This window comes from Oncorhynchus gorbuscha, linkage group LG11, assembly GCF_021184085.1.
Source record: "Oncorhynchus gorbuscha isolate QuinsamMale2020 ecotype Even-year linkage group LG11, OgorEven_v1.0, whole genome shotgun sequence".
Lineage (NCBI taxonomy): Eukaryota > Metazoa > Chordata > Actinopteri > Salmoniformes > Salmonidae > Oncorhynchus > Oncorhynchus gorbuscha.
The window spans coordinates 62,327,270-62,350,681 of record NC_060183.1 but is presented as its reverse complement, the minus strand read 5'-3'; the positions used below and the strand labels follow the sequence as shown (position 1 = coordinate 62,350,681).

The 23,412-nt window shown below is 43.0% G+C and overlaps 2 protein-coding genes across 3 annotated transcripts in view; one reads left to right on the top strand and one right to left on the bottom strand.

Moving 5' to 3' along the window:
- Positions 1-3,240, top strand: part of LOC124049076 (ceramide transfer protein-like) — a 62,497-nt gene extending 59,257 nt beyond the window's left edge. For both annotated transcript variants that reach the window (XM_046370420.1, XM_046370419.1), the window contains exon 16: positions 725-3,240. In XM_046370420.1, coding sequence (XP_046226376.1) covers positions 725-852 — 128 coding nt within the window. In that variant the 3' untranslated portion in view covers positions 853-3,240. The remainder of the gene's footprint in view (positions 1-724) is intronic.
- A 287-nt stretch (positions 3,241-3,527) lies between these two features.
- On the bottom strand, positions 3,528-22,985 carry LOC124049075 (3-hydroxy-3-methylglutaryl-coenzyme A reductase-like). The gene is made up of 19 exons (XM_046370418.1): positions 22,852-22,985; positions 22,103-22,304; positions 21,820-21,931; positions 21,597-21,684; positions 17,845-17,929; positions 17,348-17,560; positions 17,043-17,162; positions 16,763-16,923; positions 16,157-16,416; positions 15,821-16,026; positions 9,631-9,825; positions 9,331-9,489; positions 9,069-9,226; positions 8,706-8,811; positions 8,340-8,510; positions 5,557-5,697; positions 5,301-5,459; positions 5,073-5,227; positions 3,528-4,896 (listed from the first exon to the last, which is right to left on the bottom strand). Exons 2-19 carry the CDS (start codon positions 22,265-22,267, stop codon positions 4,842-4,844), a joined length of 2,709 nt encoding a protein of 902 aa, XP_046226374.1. The 5' UTR covers positions 22,268-22,304; positions 22,852-22,985; the 3' UTR covers positions 3,528-4,841.
- Between the last annotated feature and the right edge of the window lie 427 nt (positions 22,986-23,412).

Sequence of the window (23,412 nt, the reverse complement as noted above, 5' to 3'; positions counted from 1 at the left end):
CATCTCAACGCTGTGCTGGAAGACATCCTCCCTCATGTGGTATGCTTCCTACAGGCTCTTCCTTACATGACCCTCCAACATGACAATGCCACCAGCCATACTGCTCGTTCTGTGCGTGGTTTCCTGCAAGACCGGAATGTCAGTGTTTTGTCGTGGCCAGTGAAGAGCCCGGATCTCAATCCCATTGAGCACATATGGAACTTGTTGGATCGGAGGGCTAGGGCCATTCTCCCCAGAAATGTCCGGGAACTTGCAGGTGCCTTGGTGGAAGAGTGGGATAACATCTCACAGCAAGAACTGGCAAATCTGCTGCAGTCCATGAGGAGGAGATGCACTGCGGTACTTTTAATGCAGCTGGTGGCCACACGAGATAGTGACTGTTACTTTTGATTTTGACCCCCCTTTTGTTCAGAGACACATTATTAAATTTCTGTTATGTCTGTGGATCTTGTTCAGTTTATGTCTCAGTTGTTGAATCTTGTAATGTTCATACAAATATTTACACGTTTGCTGAAAATAAACACAGTTGACAGTGAGAGGACGTTTGTTTTTTTGCTGAGTTTATATACAGTACCAATAACTAGGTATTCTTCAATTAGGGTTTGTGATATTTGAAGCAGGGCCAATATCATGAGACTATATATTGTATATGAATCTACAGGTGTTGTGAATGAACCTGTTCTTTGTGATATCCTGTGTAACGTGTATTTCCTTTTCATCTAAGTGAACCCGGGAGGCTGGGCTCCTGCCTCCGTTCTGAGGGCCGTGGCCAAGAGGGAGTACCCCAAGTTCCTCAAACGTTTCACTGGCTACGTCCAGGAGAAAACATCAGTGAAACCTATTCTCTTCTGAGGTTCACAGGACTCACTACACCACTGTCCACACAAGACTGTTCTGAACATAGCATACCATGAAAACCCGAACATAGCTAGCCCTCATGCTTGGTCTCTAGCTCGGTCTCCAGCTAGCTTCAATGTAAGCCCTCATGCTCGGTTCAATGCTAGTTTCCCATTCTACACCTCATGCTAGTTCTTTATACTAGCTCTCAAGCTAGTTTTTATGCTAGCTCCCACATTAGCTAGCATGCTAATACAGAAGACCTGTGAGAATAGCCTAAATGTAAAAAATAAAACAAATCCCTTTTCTGGCAGAGATATAATATATAAATGTATGCGTTAAGAAATTTATAAGAAAGCAATTTAAGACAAAGAAAAAACATGGCTCTATTTTAGTCCTGCTTTTTGTAGTTGTCCTTTTTTAAGAAATGGAGTGTTCCTATTTTGTGTTGATTTAGCTTTTTATAATAATCAGTGGTGTCACAGCTTACTCTCATGCTGCTAATTTTTCAAGTAAAACAAAACAATTTTGTCTCCATTTTACCCCCAGAATGAATGTTGTGTTTGTAAAAAAAAAAAAGTGTAGAGGGCTGTCATTGAACTATGACCCCTATGACATAAGACTTGACCTTTTGGCCTTTGTCTCCCTGGTGAAAACACCACTTTGCTGGTGCTGATGGAGGGACGAGACTAAAAGTTTATATTGTTTTCAAATGTTGAAAATGTATTTTTTTATTTTATTTTGGTGGTTGTACTTGAGTCAATAGCTAGGTTTCCAGCCAATTGGGGATAGATTTTCATGCGAATATTCAGAAATCTGCATAAAGAATGAGAATTTTCCCACCAGTGGTGTTTCCACCAAACTGACTTGTTGGTGATAAAAATCAGTGCGTGATGACAGTGCTCACTTTTTCACTTAAGTTTTCATGTACTGAATAAAAATCTCATGTCCTTCCATTGCTGTTGCCATAAATAGCAAATGTGCCTACTCTTGTCTGGGCACGTGCGCTCTAGCCAACAACTCGCAGATACAATGCTGGTAGGCTAGTCTACATTATATTATTATGGATTAGACTATATTTATATTTGTCAAGCATCGATCATCATGTCACCGGAATAAGATCCTCTATTTATTGGAAAGGAGCATCAAGCTCATCACCTTGCACTTTTATTACCCTGTAAAATTGATAATTCAGCCTAATAAAAGGCATGGTTTCCCGAGTCATTGTGGGAGTTCCACACACCATATCATTGTGTGACTCACAATATTATGGTTATATCAATATTTGTGCATAAAAGCATTTCCACCATTTCACTAGTAATTCATTTTAGACACAAAGATCCCAACATATTGAATGAACAAATTACCTGTTGGCATTTATAACAATTTACTGAAAGTTAGTTTCTAGCACAGCTGTCGTGATTTTTTTTTCTCCAAATACAATATAACTTCACATAAAAACTGGTTGGAAACGTGGTTAGTGATGACATGATGTAGCAGCACAATTCAGAGTTGGGGTTTTAGATATCTTGATTATAACTGTATATGTCAGCAACCAGTTCTGCTTCAGAACTGTCATTTTTTAAATGCCTGCAGATGCTTTTTGTGACTGAATCGACTCCATATGCCTTAGACTGGGGTAGGTGAGAGGGTGCTGATAGACCGTACACCCATATGAAATCACTAGAGAAGTGCCTAGGCCCGAGTTCCAATACCTGATTATCCTCTTCTCCCTTCATTGAAATAATCAACCCTGATATGACTGAATGGAAACCTGAAACTTGACTTATCCAATAGGGCTGATGTTCAGTCAGTCATTACTTCTAGAAAGGGACTAAGGAAGCAGGCCCTTTCAAGGTATTTAGACAGCTATGTTTCAGAGGACAGAAGCTTCGTCTCCTGCTGGGCACTTCAGTGAAACAATGACTTTCTCCACTGAGTGAAAACCGAAGTCTTTCATTTCAGATACCTATTTGAAACTAAAGGGTTTGGGGGTTAATGTCAAATTCATATACCTCGTGATATTGCAATCAGCAGAAATTTATTTTCACATAATATCCTTGGAGGATGTGAACTGTATGCTGGCTTTCATTCCCCAACTGGATCAAGTGATTTTTACTTTGTACGTTCACCAATGTGCAAGGTCATCCAATAAGTCTGGTTTCCCAGACTCCGATTGAGCCCACTTCTGGACTAAAAATGCATGTTCTACATTCATTTGTCCTGGAATAGGCACAATGTGGGTCTGAGAAACTGCCCCAATATCTCTATGAATTAAGTTGCACTGAATGTAAATAAAAGTAGTCATGCAAAATCTCTTGGGATTGATTTAAACCCATACTGTGAAAATGTGGCACTTCTTTAGCTCTGTTTGGAAAGAAATAAAATTCACATTTTTCTCCAGTTCGGTGTGCTTTGAATCCTAGTTCCCCCTCCCCCTTCTCACCATCTACAAACAATGTCAGTATAACTATACAGAAAGCCAATGAATCCTGGTATTTAGGTTGTGACATAGGGCTTGTTGGAATGAACCTACGGACGGGTTTCCCAAGCGGTGCACATTGTTTTTGCCCTCGTACTACACAGCTGATTTAAATAAACTAATCAAGCTTTGAGAATTTGGGACAGAGTTTGGGAAATGCTGCCATAAGGCCAAGCATCCCAACAAAATCGATAGACCACTAGTGAGCTGCTTTACAACAAATAGCAAACATGAACTTTATTTATTGTAAAAGGTTGCCTCTTAAAAGCAGTTTATTGAAGGTGACTTGTATGGCTTTGTTTCATCCGGTATTCCCACATACATCTAAAACACTCGCTGAAGTAATGCAACTTTAGTCCCAAACCTCAACTGTAGTGGTTTAGACACCATTTAAAGGCAGACTAATAGCGAAATTGAAAAGGCAATGTTTCAACGCTGCATATGTCGGCTCAAATTTCAAGTTGTAATATACCTCGGATTTTCAGTGCTACCGATTGAATCAAGCCCAGAGACCGTCAAACCATTTCTTACACATTCCCAATTAAAAGGTACCTCAACACTGCAGTGTAAGGCATATATACTCACACCAAGAACACTCAATCATACTGTACACTCACATTATAGCTAGCACCTTGGTTTGACATTTTAATCCAACATTATCGATATAACAAATTCAACAAACAGGAGGTATGGCAGGTTTAATTTGAAACGAAACGATCTACAGCAATACTAGGCTTGCCTCTCAACCAACTATTTGGCAACTTAGTGCAAAATATCTCACCCGTAGCAACGTTTTAACCAAAGATTTAGTCAGGAGATTTGGGTTGCATTCTGCCCAATCCTGCACAGATTACAGTATCATATCGCCCTGGCACTTCTCCAGATACTGTAAGAAGCTGATCATCGGCACATCCACTGAATGTGTGCCTCTTGAATGCACCCATTAAATATATATATATTGCTTCAGGGCATTTGATCGCAACAAACCTGTTGTCCATGATATAGGGGGTTGTGTGGCTGTGCACACACAGAGTTTAAAGGCCAAATCCTTCTTCAAATTAAATTCTAATTTCAACTTGGTCAGTCTGTCCACATAATTCCGGTGCCATTTTAAAGACAAATGGCACATTTGTGAATTTGCAAAAGTAAAAAAAAATTAAAATAAATACAAAATATTTTTTTTCTTCCATTCGGACAATCCCACTGCACACACAGTGAATACACAGAGTCCTTTGAGTTCCATTCTGCACTGTGTATTAACCAAGTGACAAGTCAGATATTTCTGAGGTTAGCAGCAGACAGAAGTACTTCTCCCCCAGTGTCCAGCCCAAACCACTCCTTTCCAAAACTGTTCCATTAGCAGTTTTATTTCTGTTGTAATAAATACACAGCAGCCATCTTCTGGGTAGGAGGATGTATTGTTGCAGGCTGGATGCTCACACTGGGCTAATCCTCCAGCTCCCAGAATTCACTGCAGGTCCTATCACTAGAAGGCTCATTGTGATTGGTTGTAATGTATCTGTCACGCAGCCTCCTCTGAGTGGGATTGAGCTATTTGTGGCACATTGGCTTCAGATCTGAGAGGGAAAAAGAAACATTGAAAGTAAAGCAGTCACCAATCTTTTTCAGGAATAGTGTGAACAGAGTAGCAATCTCCCTTCTAGAAGAGGTCTCTGGAGTGTAGTTGTGAGCCATGAGGGTTAAGTGTAGTATACCTACTGTGAGTCGGGGGGTTATGGGTAGTGTAGTTTACCTGTTGTGGGTCATGTGACTCTGTACGAGGTGTCCGGCGGCGAGAGCGGACATCAGAGACAGTTCTCCTGCCAGGACGGTGGCACAGACCACGCTGGCCAACTGACGGGCATTATCCCCTGGACCAGTTAGACTGGCACCCTGCACACCCAGCATCTACAATGGACACGCATACGGGTTAATACTTACCCTTATTGGAGGGGTTAATACACACACACAAACACACTACCTGTAGACAGGATTGTTGTGGTGCCAGGTTGGTGCCCCCTCCTACAGTGCCCAGTTCTATAGAGGGCATGGTACAGCTGATATACAGGTCCTCTCCTTCAGGACCCACTTGCTCCATCAGAGTTATACAGTTACTACTGCCCACTGTCTGGGCTGGGTCCTAGAGAGAGAGAGAGAGATTATATAGGAAAAAAATATATTTTTATTGGTTGAGGTAAGACAGAATCTCAGAAGATCAGACTTTTCTTTTTAAGTACCTGTCCACAGGCAATGTAGATGGCAGCTACGATGTTAGCAGCGTGAGCATTGAAGCCTCCTATACTACCAGCCATGGCTGAGCCCACTAGATTCTTATTGATGTTCAACTCTACTAGGGCAGTAGTACTGGTCTTTAGGACCTGGAGAGACAGAGAGCATCATCTCAAAACAAAGGAAGGGAAAAAAAGAAAAAAAAAATCACTGTAGTGTCTAAAATATTCAGTTCTTCCAAGTCAGTATGTCTCAGTGTGTATGTACCTTGTCTCAACCTACAGACATGCTCAAATGTGTTGGTACCTTACAGCTCATTGAAATAATGCTTCATTCCTCCTGAAGAGTGATTGAATTAGATACATGTATTATACATGTATACTTGCATGCATTTGGTATGTCATAGAATAAAGCAAAGAAGCTGTGAAAAGAGATGAATTATTGCTTATTCTAAAACGCCACGGACACATTTATTGGTACCCCTTAGAAAAGATAAATAATTCAATTATAGCGATATATCAAACTAATTAGTTTCTTTAATTAGAATCACATGTCTCCAATCTTGGAATCAGTGATTCAGCCTATTTAAATGGAGTAAAGTAGTCAATGTGCTGTTTGGTATCATTGTGGTCACCACACTGAACATGGACCAGAGTAAAGTAGTCACTGTGCTGTTTGGCATCATTGTGGTCACCACACTGAACATGGACCAGAGTAAAGTAGTCACTGTGCTGTTTGGTATCATTGTGGTCATCACACTGAACATGGACCAGAGTAAAGTAGTCACTGTGCTGTTTGGTATCATTGTGGTCATCACACTGAACATGGACCAGAGTAAAGTAGTCACTGTGCTGTTTGGTATCATTGTGGTCACCACACTGAACATGGACCAGAGTAAAGTAGTCACTGTGCTGTTTGGTATCATTGTGGTCACCACACTGAACATGGACCAGAGTAAAGTAGTCACTGTGCTGTTTGGTATCATTGTGTGCACCACACTGAACATGGACCAGAGTAAAGTAGTCACTGTGCTGTTTGGTATCATTGTGGTCATCACACTGAACATGGACCAGAGTAAAGTAGTCACTGTGCTGTTTGGTATCATTGTGGTCACCACACTGAACATGGACCAGAGTAAAGTAGTCACTGTGCTGTTTGGTATCATTGTGTGCACCACACTGAACATGGACCAGAGTAAAGTAGTCACTGTGCTGTTTGGTATCATTGTGGTCACCACACTGAACATGGACCAGAGTAAAGTAGTCACTGTGCTGTTTGGTATCATTGTGGTCACCACACTGAACATGGACCAGAGTAAAGTAGTCACTGTGCTGTTTGGTATCATTGTGGTCACCACACTGAACATGGACCAGAGTAAAGTAGTCACTGTGCTGTTTGGTATCATTGTGGTCATCACACTGAACATGGACCAGAGTAAAGTAGTCACTGTGCTGTTTGGTATCATTGTGGTCACCACACTGAACATGGACCAGAGTAAAGTAGTCACTGTGCTGTTTGGTATCATTGTGGTCACCACACTGAACATGGACCAGAGTAAAGTAGTCACTGTGCTGTTTGGTATCATTGTGTGCACCACACTGAACATGGACCAGAGAAAGCAAGGAGAGATTTGTCTGATGAGACCAGAAAGAAGATAGACAAGCATGGTAAAGGTAAAGGCTACAAGACCATCTCCAAGTAGCTTGATGTTCCTGTGACAACAATTGCAAATATTATTAAGAAGTTGTAGGTCCATGGAACTGTACCAAAGCTTCCTGGGCGCGGCCGCAAAGAAGGAAAGTGCGAATGGTAGAAAAAGAACCAAGGATAACTGCCAAAGAGATACAAGCTGAACTCCAAGGTGAAGGTACGTCAGTTTCTGATCGCACCATCCATCACTTTTTGAGTGAGATGGGCTTCATGGAAGAAGACCCAGGAGGACCACTTTGGGAGAATGTCCTTTGGACAGACGAGTTAAAACTGGAGATTTTTGGCAAGTCACAATCTATGTTCACAGATTAAAAAATTAAGCCTTCAAATAAAATAACACATTACCTACAGTGAAACAGAGGCTCGGTTATGTTTAGGGGCTGCGCCTGGCACATGATGCCTTGAATCTGTGCAGGTCACAATGAAATCAAGACTATCACGTACTGCCCAGTGTCAGAAAGACTGTCATGGGTCCTCCAACAGGATAAATACCCCAAACACGCAGCTAAAAGCACCCAAGAATGGATAAGAACCAAACATTGGACTATTCTGAAGTGGCCTATGAATCCTGATCTGAATCCCATCGAACATCAATGGAAAGAGAGGAAACTTGCAGTCTGGAGAAGACACACATCAAACCTGAGACAGCTTGAGCCGTTTGCTCAGGAGGAGTGGGCCAAACTACCTGTTAACAGGTGCAGAAGTCTCACTGAGAGCTACAGAAAACATTTGATTGCAGTGATTGCCTTGTAAGGTTGTGCAACCAAATATTAGGTTACGGGTCGCATCATTTTTATCCATGCCATTTTTGGCCATGCCATTTTATTATTTACAATATTATGTTGAATAATAAAATCAAAAGCAAAGTCAGATTTTTATTAAATATGGAATAAACAATGGTGGATGCCAATTACTTTTGTCAGTTTCAAGTTATTTGAAAGAATTGTGCATTCTTTATTTTTTTGTGGAGGGTACCAACAAATTTGAGCATGTGTGTGTGTGTCACCATTTGAGTATCTGTGTGTGTGGTTGTGTGTGTGTCTCCATTTGAGTATCTATGTGTGTGGTTGCTGTAACTTACCTCTCGGACCACCCTGGCGGGGACGGTGACCTCACACACGGCAGACTTTCCCCGGCCCAGGATCCAGTTCATGGCTGAAGGTTTCTTATCAGTGCAGTAGTTTCCGCTCACCGCCAGAACCTGGAGCTCAGGGAACTGCTGCTGGAGCCTGCTCACTGCCTGCTCTGTACCCTGCAGACACACAGAGACAGTTAATATGTGCTATTAGACACCAGAAACAGCATTCTTGTTATTCTGTGAAGTCCATTCAATCACCAGTAAGTAATTCCTCTGAAGAATGTAGCGTCTCTAAAATGTACAGCTTTACTGCTCCACTGTATTACCTTTTAGAATGGTAACACACACACACACAGAGCATAGTCTGACCTTAGAGAGCATGTTCATGCCCATGGCGTCTCCAGTGTGGGACTGGAAGCGGATGTAGAGGTTCCTCCCTGCTAGACCTACCAATAGCTTGTCCAGACGGGCAAACCTAACAGACAGAGGCAAATATGCAACTACTGTACAACAGAACAATACTATGTGACGGCCAATTTAAACTCCATCATTGAGATCCGAGTAGCTAGAAGTTGCCTCCAGTCACCAACCTAGGGTCAGTTATGTTCTATAAACCACATTAGGTGAGGTTACAGGTATGATTGGATAATCTGATCATTATAACATGACCCAACCTATATATTGATCTTTTTGACCCTAAGGTGACTGTGACCTTTAACCCTTGACCCTGACCTGCTGGTGTGGTCAAAGGCATCCTTGATGGTCCTGAAGCCCTCTGTGGTCTCCAGCCAGGTCTTGACCTCTACAGCCCGGCACGCTGAGGGCAGCCGTACAACAGGACCCCGCGTCATTCCATCAGCTAGCACCCTGCTGCTGCAACCGCCACTCAACTGGAGAGAGAAAGGAAGGTTAGAGGAGACAAAGAGTTAACCCACGCTAGACATATACTCTACACTCAGAGTTAAACTACAATAGACGTATACTTTACACTCACAGCGATGGCCCGGCATCCTCTGTTTGTACTGGCCACAAGGCAGCCTTCCGTCGTTGCCATGGGAACGTGGAACTGCTTCCCATCCAATAGGAGAGGGCCAGCAACTCCCACTGGCACGGGCATGTAGCCAATGACGTTCTCACAGCAGGTGCCCATCACCTGATAAGAGAGGAAGACATGGGATGGGTGAGGGCAGGACCACAATAGACCTTACTGGGTTGATTTCAGACCAACCTTACTTCAACTGTCTGTTTCAGTAAACTGGATTAGTGGCAGTTGTAGTCCCTATGAGTAGGCTACCTTAGTGTAGTCATAGTCCTTGTAAGGAAGACAGGCCAAGGCAGAGGGTGATGGTAGTTTGGATGATAGCATCTCTCTCCGGATGACAACGCCCCTCTCTGGTGTTTCCATGACAGCCTCCAGCTTATAGGTCAGGATGTTTCGTGATGTCACCAGCTCCATCACCTCGGCATTGCTAAGAAAACGAGCGCCCAACTGGAAAGAGGCATAGTCAGAGAGCCATAAATACATATCAATATTAACACATGCAGTGCCTTCAGAAAGTATTCAATTGAGAAAACCTGAAATGTATTGAGTCAGTAACTTTTCAACCCCTTTGTTATGGCAAGCCTAAGTCAGCTCAGGAGTAAAAATGTGCAAAAAAATTTAATAAAATTGTATTGGTCACATACACATGGTTAGCAGATGTTAATGCGAGTGCAGCGAAATGGTTGCGCTTCTAGTTCCAACAGCGCAATAATATCTAACAATTTCCCAACTACCTAATACACACAAATCTAAAGGAGCGAATGAGAATATGTATATATAAATATATGGACGGATGAGTGATGGCCGAGCAGCGTAGGCAAGGTACAATTGATTGTATAAAATACAGTATATACACATATGATATGAGTAATGTAAGATATGTAAACATTATTAAAGTGGCATTATTTAAAGTGACTAGTGATCAATTTATTAGTGTCCAGTGATTGGGTCTCAATGGAGGCAGCAGCCTCTCAGACTTAGTGATTGCGGTTTAGCAGTCTGATGACCTTGAAATAGAAGCTGTTTTTTCAGTCTCTCGGTCCCAGCTTTGATGCACCTGTACTGGCCTCGCCTTCTGGATGGTAGCGGTGTGAACATTTTACCCTTTGGGTCAGTAAATATGCAATGTTAGTATGTGTCTCAGTATAGGGACTATTTGGCACACAACACAAGAACAGGTCTGTTTCATATATGATCATGTTTTACATGAACAAAAACAGGATGCTGTCCCAAGTAGGGGATCATCACTCACCTCCTTTTGTGTGCTCATGTTTATATATTTATTTAACCTTTATTTTCAAGGTCCCATTGAGACCAAAGTCTCTTTTGCAAGGGAGCCCTGTATCTTACCATTAAACAACAAATTACACATAGAAAATACACCAGAAAATGAATGGAGTGCTTGAATATGTCCGTAAACACATCAGCAAGCTGGATCTGCGCATGCTCAGAGGACGCGGCTAGGGATGGCGTCTGGGTTAGCAGCCTTGCTGCTGACGGCCACGGAGAAGGAGAGGCGCAGTCCTTGTTATTGGGCCGCGACGGTGGCACTGTTTAGTTTGTCTAGAAGCATGACGTCGGTGTCCGTGACGTGGCAGGATTTCTTTTTGTAATTTCCTGAAGACCCTGCCACATACGTCTCGTGTCTGAGCCGTTGAATTGAGACTCCACTTCGTCCCTGTACCGGCATTTCACTTGTTTGATTACCTTATGGAGGGAATAACTACACTGTTTATATTCAGCCATATTCCCAGACCTCAGACCTCCATGGTTAAATGCGGTGGTTCACACTTTCAGTTTTGCGCAAATGCCGCCACCCATCCACAGGTTCTGGTTAGGGTAGGTTTTAATAGTCACAGCGGGTACATCATCTCCAATGCACTTCTTTATAAACTCACTCACTGAGTCGGCGTATAGATTGATGGTGTTATTTGAGGCTGACCGGAATATATCCCAGTCCGCTTAATCAAAACAATCTTGAAGAGTGGATTCCAACTGGTCAGCGTTGAATGGTTCTAGTCACTGGTACATCGTGTTTGAGTTTCTGCCTATAAGATGGTAGGAGCAAGATTCCATCGTGGTCAGATTTGCTTAAGGGAGGGCAGTGGAGGCTTTGTATGCATTGCCAAAGTTAGAGTAGCAGTGATTGAGTGTATTACACCTGTGCAATCAATATGCTGATAGAATTTAGGTAGCCTTGTTTTCAAATTTGCTTTGTTAAAATCACCAGCTACAATAAATGCAGCCTCGGGATATATGGTGTCCAGTTTACATGGAGTCCAGTGAAGTTCCTTGAGGGCCGTCTTGGTGTCTGCTTGAAGGGGAATGTACACTGCTGTGGCGATAACTGACGAGAATTATCTTGGGAGATAATATGGCCGGCATTTGATTGTAAGGAATTCTAGGTTGGGTGAGCAGAAGGACTTGAGTTCCTGTACGTTGTTATGAATACACCAAATTGTACCCTGTACCCTGACGTCACTCACAGACAGTGAGCCTCCAGTGACCTTCCATCTGAAGGGGCGGGACACCACCTTGTGGACTGGGAGAGATTGGAAATGGATGAAGAACCACCACTCTTGACAACAGTGTGTGTGTGAATGTGGAGAAGGGACACTTTTCATCAAACTCACATGCGGGAAACAACACTTTTGACATCCGTGAACACTGTGGAACTTGAGTTGAAAAAAAGGTTTACCTAAAGTCTGACCCACAATGGGTCCCATGACTCCAGCGATAAGTGATGTAGCCCGATTGACAGTACTGTTGTCACAACGATCCTGGCTGGCACCTAGCACTGGACCACACGTATTAAAAATAGACCCAGGGGAAAAAGCATTATCATGGAGGTTACTGGCGACAGGTATTGGCTCTCCAGCTTTTTAGCACCTTGTAGCCTAGCTGGGAATAGGACAAATGGCTCTCTGAAAACCTGACCCCTTCTGTGGTAACAGATGGGCGATTCGTAATCTAATCTTATTCCCAGGAATGAAAAGCGCTGAGCTGGAGAAAGACAGCTAATTTCTGTGTGTAGGATAATAGCATGGTCGTGTCCAACCCCGCTTGTTCCCTCGACTCCGCTACCAACCATCAATCGCCTACAGGTTCCATAACCTTATTCACTAGAGACCTCATTAGGGACTAGTGAGATACAGGCAGGAATCAGCAATGAATCCCAGTAATGAACCATCTATGGGGGAGGGGTGACCCGTTGTGGACAGAGAGTGAATCGCCCAATTTACTACTCCCACTCTGGGGAGATTGATATAACCCTTGAACCCTGTGAATACCATGGAACACGTGGTACCAGAGGGGCTTTAAAACGTCTTGGTGCACCCATCCCGTTAGCGGGATCATTTCCGTCAACATCCGCTGAATTGCAGCGCGCCAAATTCAAATTAAATTACTAAAAATATTTAATTTTCATGAAATCACAAGTGCAATATAGCAAACACAGTTTAGCTTGTTGTTAATCCACCTGGCATGTCAGATTTTAAAAAAGCTTTACAGCAAAAGCTATCCAAGCGTTTATGTTAGGACATCTCTCTCAGCAGACAAAACATTACAAACAGCTAGCAGCAAAGTAGACTGGTCACGAAAGTCAGAAAAGCAATCAAATGATTCGCTTACCTTTGATGATCTTCGGATGTTTGCACTCACGAGACTCCCAGTTACACAATAAATGTTCCTTTTCCTAATCTATCCTAATCTGACAATTATATGCATATTCTAGATTCTGGGCCTGAGAAATAGGCAGTTTCATTTGGGTACGTTTTTCATCCAAACATCAAAATACTGCCCCCCTACAATCAAAAGGTTAAACATGGACGACCTTGCAACATACATTGTGCTTCTGTATAACCCGCATGAAGCCTGGACTCAGAGGGCTCCGGCAATGGCTGACGTAATACCCCATTTGCCGTAACAAGACGTAGGGGCACTGTCGTCACAGACATTTTTTGTAGAGCGGTGCAGCTGCTCGGAGGCTACTTCCTCATATTTATTTTATTTTATTTTTATTTTACCTTTATTTAACCAGGCAAGTCAGTTAAGAACACATTCTTATTTTCAATGACGGCCTGGGAACAGTGGGTTAACTGCCTGTTCAGGGGCAGAACGACAGATTCGTACCTTGTCAGCTCGGGGGGGTTGAACTCACAACCTTCCGGTTACTAGTCCAACGCTCTAACCACTAGGCTAGCATGCAAGCCCCCTCTCACTACTCCCTCAAACTCCAGGAATTGAGAATAGGAATGGGTTTGCCAAAGCGCTGGGGGACACTAGTAAGCTTCATTCACAGGAAGTTATGCATGCTTGATGACGTTAGCCAGGAGGCTCTTTAGTCTAAGTTAGCCTCTTTGACGGCAGCACAGTCCGTTCAGAATAACCAAGCAACCGGGACAAAATCCTTCTGGGAAGAGAGGCAAGCGGTGCTTAACCTCTTGCTCCTACCTGACACGCAGGCGTCCCATCTAGACATCTGGAAATGCAAATGTGCTACGCTAAATGCTAATAGCACTCGTTAAAACTCAAACGTTCATTAAAATACACATGCAGGGTATTGAATTAAAGCTACACTCGTTGTGAATCCAGGCAACAAGTCAGATTTTTAAAATGCTTTTCGGCGAAAGCATGAGAAGCTATTATCTGATAGCATGTAACACCCCAAAAGACCCGCAGGGGACGTAAACAAAATAATTCGCATAGTCGGAGCTACACAAAACGCACAAATAAAATATAAAACATTCATTACCTTTGACCATCTTCTTTGTTGGCACTCCTAGATGTCCCATAATCACTATTGGGTCTTTTTTTATTATTAAATCGGTCCATATATAGCCTAGATATCGATCTATGAAGACTGTGTAATCAACTAAAAAATATAGCGTCTTATAACGTAACATCCTTTTTTAAATTAATAATAATAATAAAATATATGCCATTTAGCAGACGCTTTTATCCAAAGCGACTTACAGTCATGTGTGCATACATTCTAAATTTAAAAATTTGACGATAAACTTTCACAAAACACTTCGAAATACTTTTGTAATGCAACTTTAGGTATTAGTAAACGTTAATAAGCGATCAAATTGATCACGAGGCGATGTATATTCTATAGCTGTACGTCTGGAAATAATGTCCGGGTAAATCTCAACCAAAATAGCCCATTTCTTCAGGTCTCCGACAGGATATCTCTTCTTCGTTTGACCAAGAAACAAAGCCTAGGCAAATGACAAGACTGTTGACATCGTGTGGAAGCTGTAGGAATTGCAATCTCGGCTCCAGGTAATTTGCTTTCCCATAGACAATACATGCAAGTGGCGCATTGATATATTTTCCAGTTTTCAGTGATCAGATTTTCCTGCGCTTTTGGATGAAACGCACGTTCTGTTAGAGTCACAGCCGTGATTTAACCAGTTTTATAAACGTCTGAGTGTTTTCTATACACACATACTAATATGCATATACTATATTCCTGGCATGAGTAGCAGGGCGCTGAAATGTTGCGCGATTTTTAACAGAATGTTCGAAAAAGTAGAGGGTCGACTGAAGAGGTTAACCAAGGCAGACACAGGCAGCAGGGCTATACCCACATAATTTGTTCACCCACTCGTTGAATAGCCTCACGTAACCAGCGAAAGAGTGCATAGGAGCCAGGAGACATTCGACCTGACCAACGACCTGAAACGTCGCCGCAACTAAGACAAAGTACAGGCACCCGGGAGAAGAAGTCACCATCAACAACACCAAGACCCCTAAAGAATCCTACACTGTTGACAAGAGAACCTCCGCCGCGAACTAGTAGTGGAACAGTGCCAGCCGTCCCCTAGTCTCATACACAAAAAAAGCAAGAGCATGCACCGAGCCGAGACATAAAAAACAACCATCACAGACATTGGGGCATGGTCGCGAACCCGGCTTATTAGCCTTTGTTGTTTCGGTCACGTTAGCCATCTTACTTATTGTTATAGCCAGGCAAATCGAAGAATAACTGATTGTTTGTGATTAGGAAACTTATGAGAACCATACAAACTTCAGCACACAACGTCCAGGGGGTGAGCAAGCTCTACCAATAATGGACAGTTTGCGCAATGCAAAACAGTCTCGTGTTCCAATTGTTTTAATAGCGTTAAAAGCAGAATCCTTTAAGGAATGAATTCGAGCCTCACGCTTATCACCTGTGGAAGAAGAGACTTCCAGCGAGGTGAAGATTTTATTGGCCTTGTCAGGCGTGATTGTAGATCCTTCAACCAAAGTCACAAATAGTGCAACTCCCCATAGTATGTTGTACCGAAGTTGACTGACTGAAAAGGAACTGTGTTTAAGTAATTGTGAGCAAAGAATGGTAATATTTTAGAGGTTGTTCTGTGTTTTAATACAGTTGTGTTTAACATAGTATGGTGCTGGATCCTGAGCGCAGTTGTGTAAAGGGGAAGCTCACCTCAGGGTTTCTGAGGATGGACAGACACTGGTCCAGTGAGCGGGGCTGGGAGGGGGGGTTGGGGAGAGACGTAGTTGTGTCTGGAGTTGGGGTAAAGAAAAGAGGTGGGGGACACGCACTGTCTCCTAAACTCTGAGGGAGAGGTCCTTTCAGAGAGAAGGGACCGTTCTGCAACATTGAGGCCACCAGGGGTTGAATCACCTCAACTACAGAGAGAAAGAGAGTGAGTAAGAGAGAAAAAAAAGTGGAGGGGAGAAAGATAACAATGAGACCAACAAACTTATAACCAGCGGAATCTCAAAACAAATCAAGCACAATAACCTTGGCTCAGCTTACCTCTTTCCTCTTTGGCCACTATGTTAGAATCAGTTTTAGCCAAAGGGATTGGGGTGCTGTTGGTTGTCAGGGATGTTTTAGCAGGTGCAGGATCCCTCCTGCAGCAGTCCTCAGCCCCCTTATGGCTCAGTGCAGGGGCGGAGATAGAGGTGGAGATGGGGCTCTTTAGGGACAACTCTGTCTCAGCCGGCTCAAAGAAGACGTACTTCACAGCCAGCAGCAGAGCCAGACCCAGGGTTATCACCTGCTCCAGCTCCATACTAACGAGAGAAGAGAGAGCTGAAAAACTTTACAAGATTTTGCTTTCACAGATTCAGTTTCTTTTTTATTTATTTAACTAGGCAAGTCAGTTAAGAACAAATTCGTATTTTCAATGACGGCCTAGGAACAGTGAGTTAACTGCCTTGTTCAGGGGCAGAACGACAGATTTTTAACTTATCAGCTCGGGGATTGGATCTAGCAACCTTTCGGTTACTGGCCCAACGCTCTACCCACCTGCCGCCCCAGTTGAGGCCGAGTCACCAAGAACAAAAGGGTAGAGGGAGAATGTTCTAGAAATAGTCCAGTCCACCACCCAGAGGTGGGAGAGGTGATATAATGACTTACCTGGTGAGCGGTATCGGCCAGAGAGTGTAGTCTTGGTCCATCCTCTGGACTGTAGGCCCATCGAGAGCTAGACTACTGCTGGCGCCAACGACTGTCCGGTTCTGACCTGGCTGCTCTGACACCAGACGACTGTGGGCATGGACCAGAACCAGACCTAGAGACTACAGGAAGAGAAGAGACCACATTCTTTATGCTGTTAATTCTCCATATGATCTTGACTGTCTGGGTTACGGTTGTTAACTAAGGGTTCGGGGTAGTGCTAAGGTTGGTCAATTTTTACCATGATTATTTTAACCCTCTGTGTAACAGGGTTTGGTTTGTTGTCCTCCTCTTCAGCCATAACACGGGCAAAGTGACTCAGCTGCCAGACGGGTCGGCCCTCACGGCTCTCCCTGGACAGCTACACACACACACACACACACGGAAAGAGGTGAGGAGATGTTACACACACATCTGAAAACACTCCCTTCACTTGCCAACTCTTATCTTAAAAACCAGAGAGAACAGACACACACAAGCTCAAACGCAGAGACACACAATTTCAGACACACACCTCAGAATCTTTATTCCTGTGCCCATCCTTACCTCGAGGACCAGGGAGACGCAGGCAGGGAAGAAGGTCATGAAGACAAAGTAGTTGGCCAGGACAGACATGCAGCCGAAACAACACATCATCTCCAGCTGACGCACACCTGACATGGTGCCCACTCCAATGACCAGACACTCCACCAAGGCATCCAGGGTGAAGGTAGGACCCAGGATAGCCATGCCCTGAGAGATGTTCTCTCTCACCTCCTCCTATATAGAAAAACACATATAGGTTAGGATTTCCCTTTACATAAACCACTAAATCCCATTGATTTAAAGAATCTCTGTTCCGCTGGTCAAGAGTGCAGCTCCGGCATAAATGTTAGTTCAGAAGTCTCACATCAGAAAAGTTATGATAATAGTGAGTTAATCCAAAAATGCCAGTAGCCAGCCACTGTTACTTGAGACAACAGCTGAGTCCCAATATTATTTCTTGGCATACATATATTAGTGTTTTATGTACTCTGTGGAAGACACTGAGAGAGGTTGCTTACCTGTGAGTTGGAGCTAAGGGCAAACTTGGCCAGGGTACAGGCCTTGGATAGGTCAATGAGGAGCAGGAAGAATGGCAGAGCTTCACTGAGGAGAGAAAACACAGTTACATTTCATAAAGAAGTTCTGAATAACATGTAAGACAAGTTTAAGGACTGGGATTTGACTGTTCAAGTACTCCCTTTACTTTTTTTCAGAGTACTCAAAAAACAATAATCGGGCATTTTTAGAACAATGCCTGCACTGTGAAAAAAATGGTTGCGCATGTATCTATACTGAACAAAACTATAAACGCAACATGCGTTTAATTGATTTTACGGAGTTAGTTCATTTGAGGAAATAAGTCAATTTAATTCAATAGGCCCTAATCTATAGATTACACATGACTGGGAATAAAGACATGCATCGGTTGGTCACATACCTTTAAAAAAGGCCCTCAAAATGGGCATCAGGATCTCGTCATGTTACTTTTGGCATTCAAACTGAGATCGATAAAATGCAATTGTGTTCGTTATCTGTAGCTAATGCCTGCCCATACCATAGCCCTACTACTACCAAATTTGCTAAAATTATGTTGGAGGCAGTTTATGGTAGAGACATTAATATTAAATTCTGGCAACAGCTCTGCTGGACATTCCTGCAGTCAGCATGTCAATTGCATGCTCAATCAAACCTTGAGACATCTGTGGTATTATGTTTTGTGTTACAAAACTGCACATTTTAGAGTGGCCTGTTATTGTCCCCAGCACAAGGTGCACCCGTGTAATGATCATGCCATTTAATCAGCTTCTTGATATGCCACACCTGTCAGGTGGATGGATTATCTTGGCAAAGGAGAAATGCTCACCAACAGGGATGTAAACAAATTTGTGAACAACATTTGAGAAAAATACACCTTCCTGGGATCTTGCTATTAGCTTCAAGACATACATACTATTGAACGCCGTTTGGGTCTTTGCGTGTCAAAAAAGAAAACAATGACCAGTAGAAAACGTTATTTGTTATTTTTGTAAAAAATAATATTGTTGACCAATCATGACCTAAATATGACTGCACGTTTCATAATAATTTAACGAGTTAATACATTTTTTAGATATGGATTACAATCACTTGTATGTCATGTCACAACGATTAATCGATACGTATGCTATGATGCTGGTAAAGTTGTTTCGCGCACATACCGTGCTCAAAAAAATAAAGGGAACACTAAAATAACACATCCTAGATCTGAATGAATGAAATATTCTTAAATACTTTTTTCTTTACATAGTTGAATGTGATGACAACAAAATCACACAAATTATCAATAGAAATCAAATTTATCAACCCATGGAGGTCTGGATTTGGAGTCACACTCAAAATTAAAGTGGAAAACCACACTACAGGCTGTGCCAAGCTTGGTGTTCTCTGGCAAATGCCAAACGTCCTGCATGGTGTTGGGCTGTAAGCACAACCCCCACCTGTGGACGTCGGGCCCTAATACCACCCTCATGGAGTCTGTTTCTGATCCAACTTTGATGTAATGTCCAAAATGAGGCTCGGTAGTGTGTGTGGCCTCCACGTGCCTGTATGACCTCCCTACAATGCCTGGGCATGCTCCTGATGAGGTGGCAGATGGTCTCCTGAGGGATCTCCTCCCAGACCTGAAATAAAGCATCCGCCAACTCCTGGACAGTCTGTGATGCAACGTGGCGTTGGAGGATGGAATGAGACATGATGTGCTCAATTGGATTCAGGTCTGGGGAACGGGCGGGCCAGTCTATAGCATCAATGCCTTCCTCTTGCAGGAACTGCTGACACACTCCAGCCACATGAGGTCTAGCATTGTCTTGCATTAGGAGGAATTCAGGGCCAACCGCACCAGCATATGGTCTCACAAGGGGTCTGAGGATCTCATCTCGGTACCTATTGGCAGTCAGGCTACTTCTGGCGAGCACATGGAGGGCTGTGTGGCCCCCCAAAGAAATGCCACCCCACACCATGACTGACCCACCGCCAAACCGGTCATGCTGGAGGATGTTGCAGGCAGCAGAACGTTCTCCACGGCATCTCCTGACGGTCACGTCTGTTACGTGCTCAGTGTGAACCTGCTTTCATCTGTGAAGAGCACGGGGGCGCCAGTGGCGAATTTGCCAATCTTGGTGTTCTCTGGCAAATGCCAAACGTCCTGCACGGTGTTGGGCTGTAAGCACAACCCCCACCTGTGGACGTCGGGCCCTAATACCACCCTCGTGGAGTCTATTTCTGACCGTTTGAGCAGACACATGCACATTTGTGGCCTGCTGGAGGTCATATTGCAGGGCTCTGGCAGTGCTCCTCCTTCTCCTTGCACAAAGGCGGAGGTAGCGGTCCTGCTGCTGGGTTGTTGCCCTCCTCCACGTCTCCTGATGTACTGGCCTGTCTCCTGGTAGCGCCTCCATGCTCTGGACACTACGCTGACAGACACAGCAAACCTTCTTGCCACAGCTCGCATAGATGTCCCATCCTGGATGAGCTGCACTACCTTAGCCACTTGTGTGGGTTGTAGACTCAGTCTCATGCTACCACTAGAGTGAAAGCACCGCCACCATTCAAAAGTGACCAAAACATCAGCCAGGAAGCATAGGAACTGAGAAGTGGTCTGTGGTCACCACCTGCAGAACCACTCCTTTATTTGGGGTGTCTTGCTAATTGCCTATAATTTGGTCCTTCTGTAGCTCAGTTGGTAGAGCATGGCGCTTGTAACGCCAGGGTAGTGGGTTCGATCCCCGGGACCACCCATACGTAGAATGTATGCACACATGACTGTAAGTCGCTTTGGATAAAAGCGTCTGCTAAATGGCATATATTATTATTATTATATTATTATAATTTCCACCTGTTGTCTATTCCATTTGCACAACAGCATGTGAAATTTATTGTAAATCAGTGTTGCTTCCTAAGTGGACAGTTTGATTTCACAGAAGTGTGATTGACTTGGAGTTACATTGTGTTGTTTAAGTGTTCCCTTTATTTTTTGAGCAGTGTATATATAAGCTAGCTTGCTAGCTCATGGATGCAAAACATCTGTTTCAGTAGCTGTAGTTAGCTAGCTAACATAATTTAAAATAACTAATTTATAAGACAGTTTTTATTTGATTAATTGTGGTCGGACCCATAACTCCAGGTTGAGAATGAAACGACTGAACAACAAAACAGCACAGCAAGTAAGTGAAAGAAATAGGTTTTGATTATATTTTACTAGTAATGGGAACATACATAAATGCAAACAAAATCATGTTTTGGTCAGTGTGGTGTGTGTGTAACCTTTATTTAACTAGGCAAGTCCGTTAAGAAATAAATTGTTATTTATAATGATGGCCTACCCTGGTCAAACCCGGACAACGCTGGGTCAATTGTGCACCGCCCTATGGGACTCCCAATCACAGCCGGATGTGATACAGCCTTGATTCGAACCAAGGACTGTAGTGACGCCTCTTGCACTGAGATACCGTGCCTTCGACCACTGAGTCCGTGTGGGTTAACTATTTAACTGTACTAGAATGCTTAAAAGGACACTATAATTTTAAATATCAGGTATCTTTTCTTTTGCAGAGGCAAATATCAGATATCGGCCAAAAATGTATCATATTGGTGCATCGCTATTTTACAGTAAAAAACATTATGTAATATAACAAAATAAAATAGACCAGAATATTGTCAAGTGTTGCACATCTCAAATCTGGAAAAGTTATTCTCAAAGACGGTTAGGCGAGTCAAGTAAGAGGATGCTTACTTTAGGCCTGTCAACTCTTTCCCCAGGAAGTGAATGACCACGGTGCTGAAGACAAAGCTGGAGAATACTGTGAAGAGACCCGCTATACCTAGAGGCAACACAGAACAGACCATTACATATTAACAATCATAACATCCATCATCAGGTGGGTGTTAGTTTCATGTGAATGTACACAAGACAATAGATGTTTATATTGTTACAGTTCTTGTGAAATGAGACTTACCAAGAATGTACTTGGAGCCCAGCTGGCGAAGGTACTGGAACTGAAAGTAGATGTACACGATGGCCATGCAGCGTGTCACCGTTAAAATGATTACATCACTGTTTAGGATTCTCTGTAGAAGGAGAAAGCATTCTATTTAATATTCTTTCCAAACATGACTGATGTCTTTGCTGTGGTGGTGTCACAGCAGCTTTAAGATGCAACACTAATATTTGTAGAATAGAATAAAACATAACAATTGTTCTAGAGGGTCCACTTTCTATTGTGTGCCAGGCCAGCTCACCTCCTGTAGTTTGGGACAGCCATTACTCCAGCTGCAGATCTGGTCGCTAGTGGCCAGGTTGCTCATGGACATGAGACAGACAGTCAGGGCAATGGTGCCCACAATCACCTCCCAGGGGTGAGACGCCACCATCAGGCCATGCAGCCTGAACACCCCATTCAACATGGTGGATACACACCGGGTTAACACCTGGCTGGGGTCACTGGGGAAACACGGCGAAAAAGTAACATGGTCACACACACACACACACACACACACACACACACACATACTGAGTGACTTACCTTTAAAAAAACGAACCCTGTTAATTAACATGTTTCAAAACAAGACTGACAGAAAGAACACACCCATCGCTTGGCTAACCTTAGCTTTATGAGTTATGACTAGGCAAGACTAATAACATAGCTAGCTAGCAAAGGAGATAACGTTAGCTACAGTAACTAGTAAACAATACAAATAGCAAACTCTAGCTAACTAGCTGTGACCACCATTACGTAGCTGACATATCTCACTACATTGTTCATTAACTTGCGTATGTAAAGTTAACTAGTAGTAGTTAGCAGCAGCATCGTTAGCTTGCTAATTTACTAGCTGTCACTTCCAGCCCAAGTCCAGTGTGACTGCGAATGTCTCGAATCACTCGAGATCAAGGTCATTTTATGCCACACTATTATAAGATCAACCACTCACAACATAAAAGTAATTTGAACTTAATCGCTTACAAGTAAGAGCAACAACAAAAAAAGTACCTTCATTTAAGAGTCGTGTATGTCCAATTGATCCACAGGCACACGGCTAGTGGTCTGATGTAATCCGCTCACAAAAAATGGCGAAAGAGGAAATCGTCTGGTTACTGCGTCAAATGGTGGGCGTGGTTAAAACGTGGGGCCTTAGCTCAGAGTAGTGCCGCCTTCACATGTTGTCGGAACAAGGAAATGTCCGACTTGCTGAATCCATGAACGCGGCACGTATATAACCACAAACTGTTAGCAAGTCGGAAAGTTCCAACTAGCACATGAACGCAGCATAGGTCTGAATATTTATGTAAATAAGGTCTTTATGTTTTTTATTTAAAAAGTTTTATAAACTTGTTTTCGGTTTATCATTATGGGGTATTGTGTGTAGATCGATGCTTGAAAATATATTTAATACATTCTACAATAAAGCTGTAACGTAACAAAATGTGGAAAAGGGAAGGTTAATACTTTCCGAATACAACATAAACATGAACTGTTTTGTACCTTTGAATCAAAATGTCTCATGTTGAGCAGAGCATCCACCTAATGTTTTACAAACTCATATCATTGTGT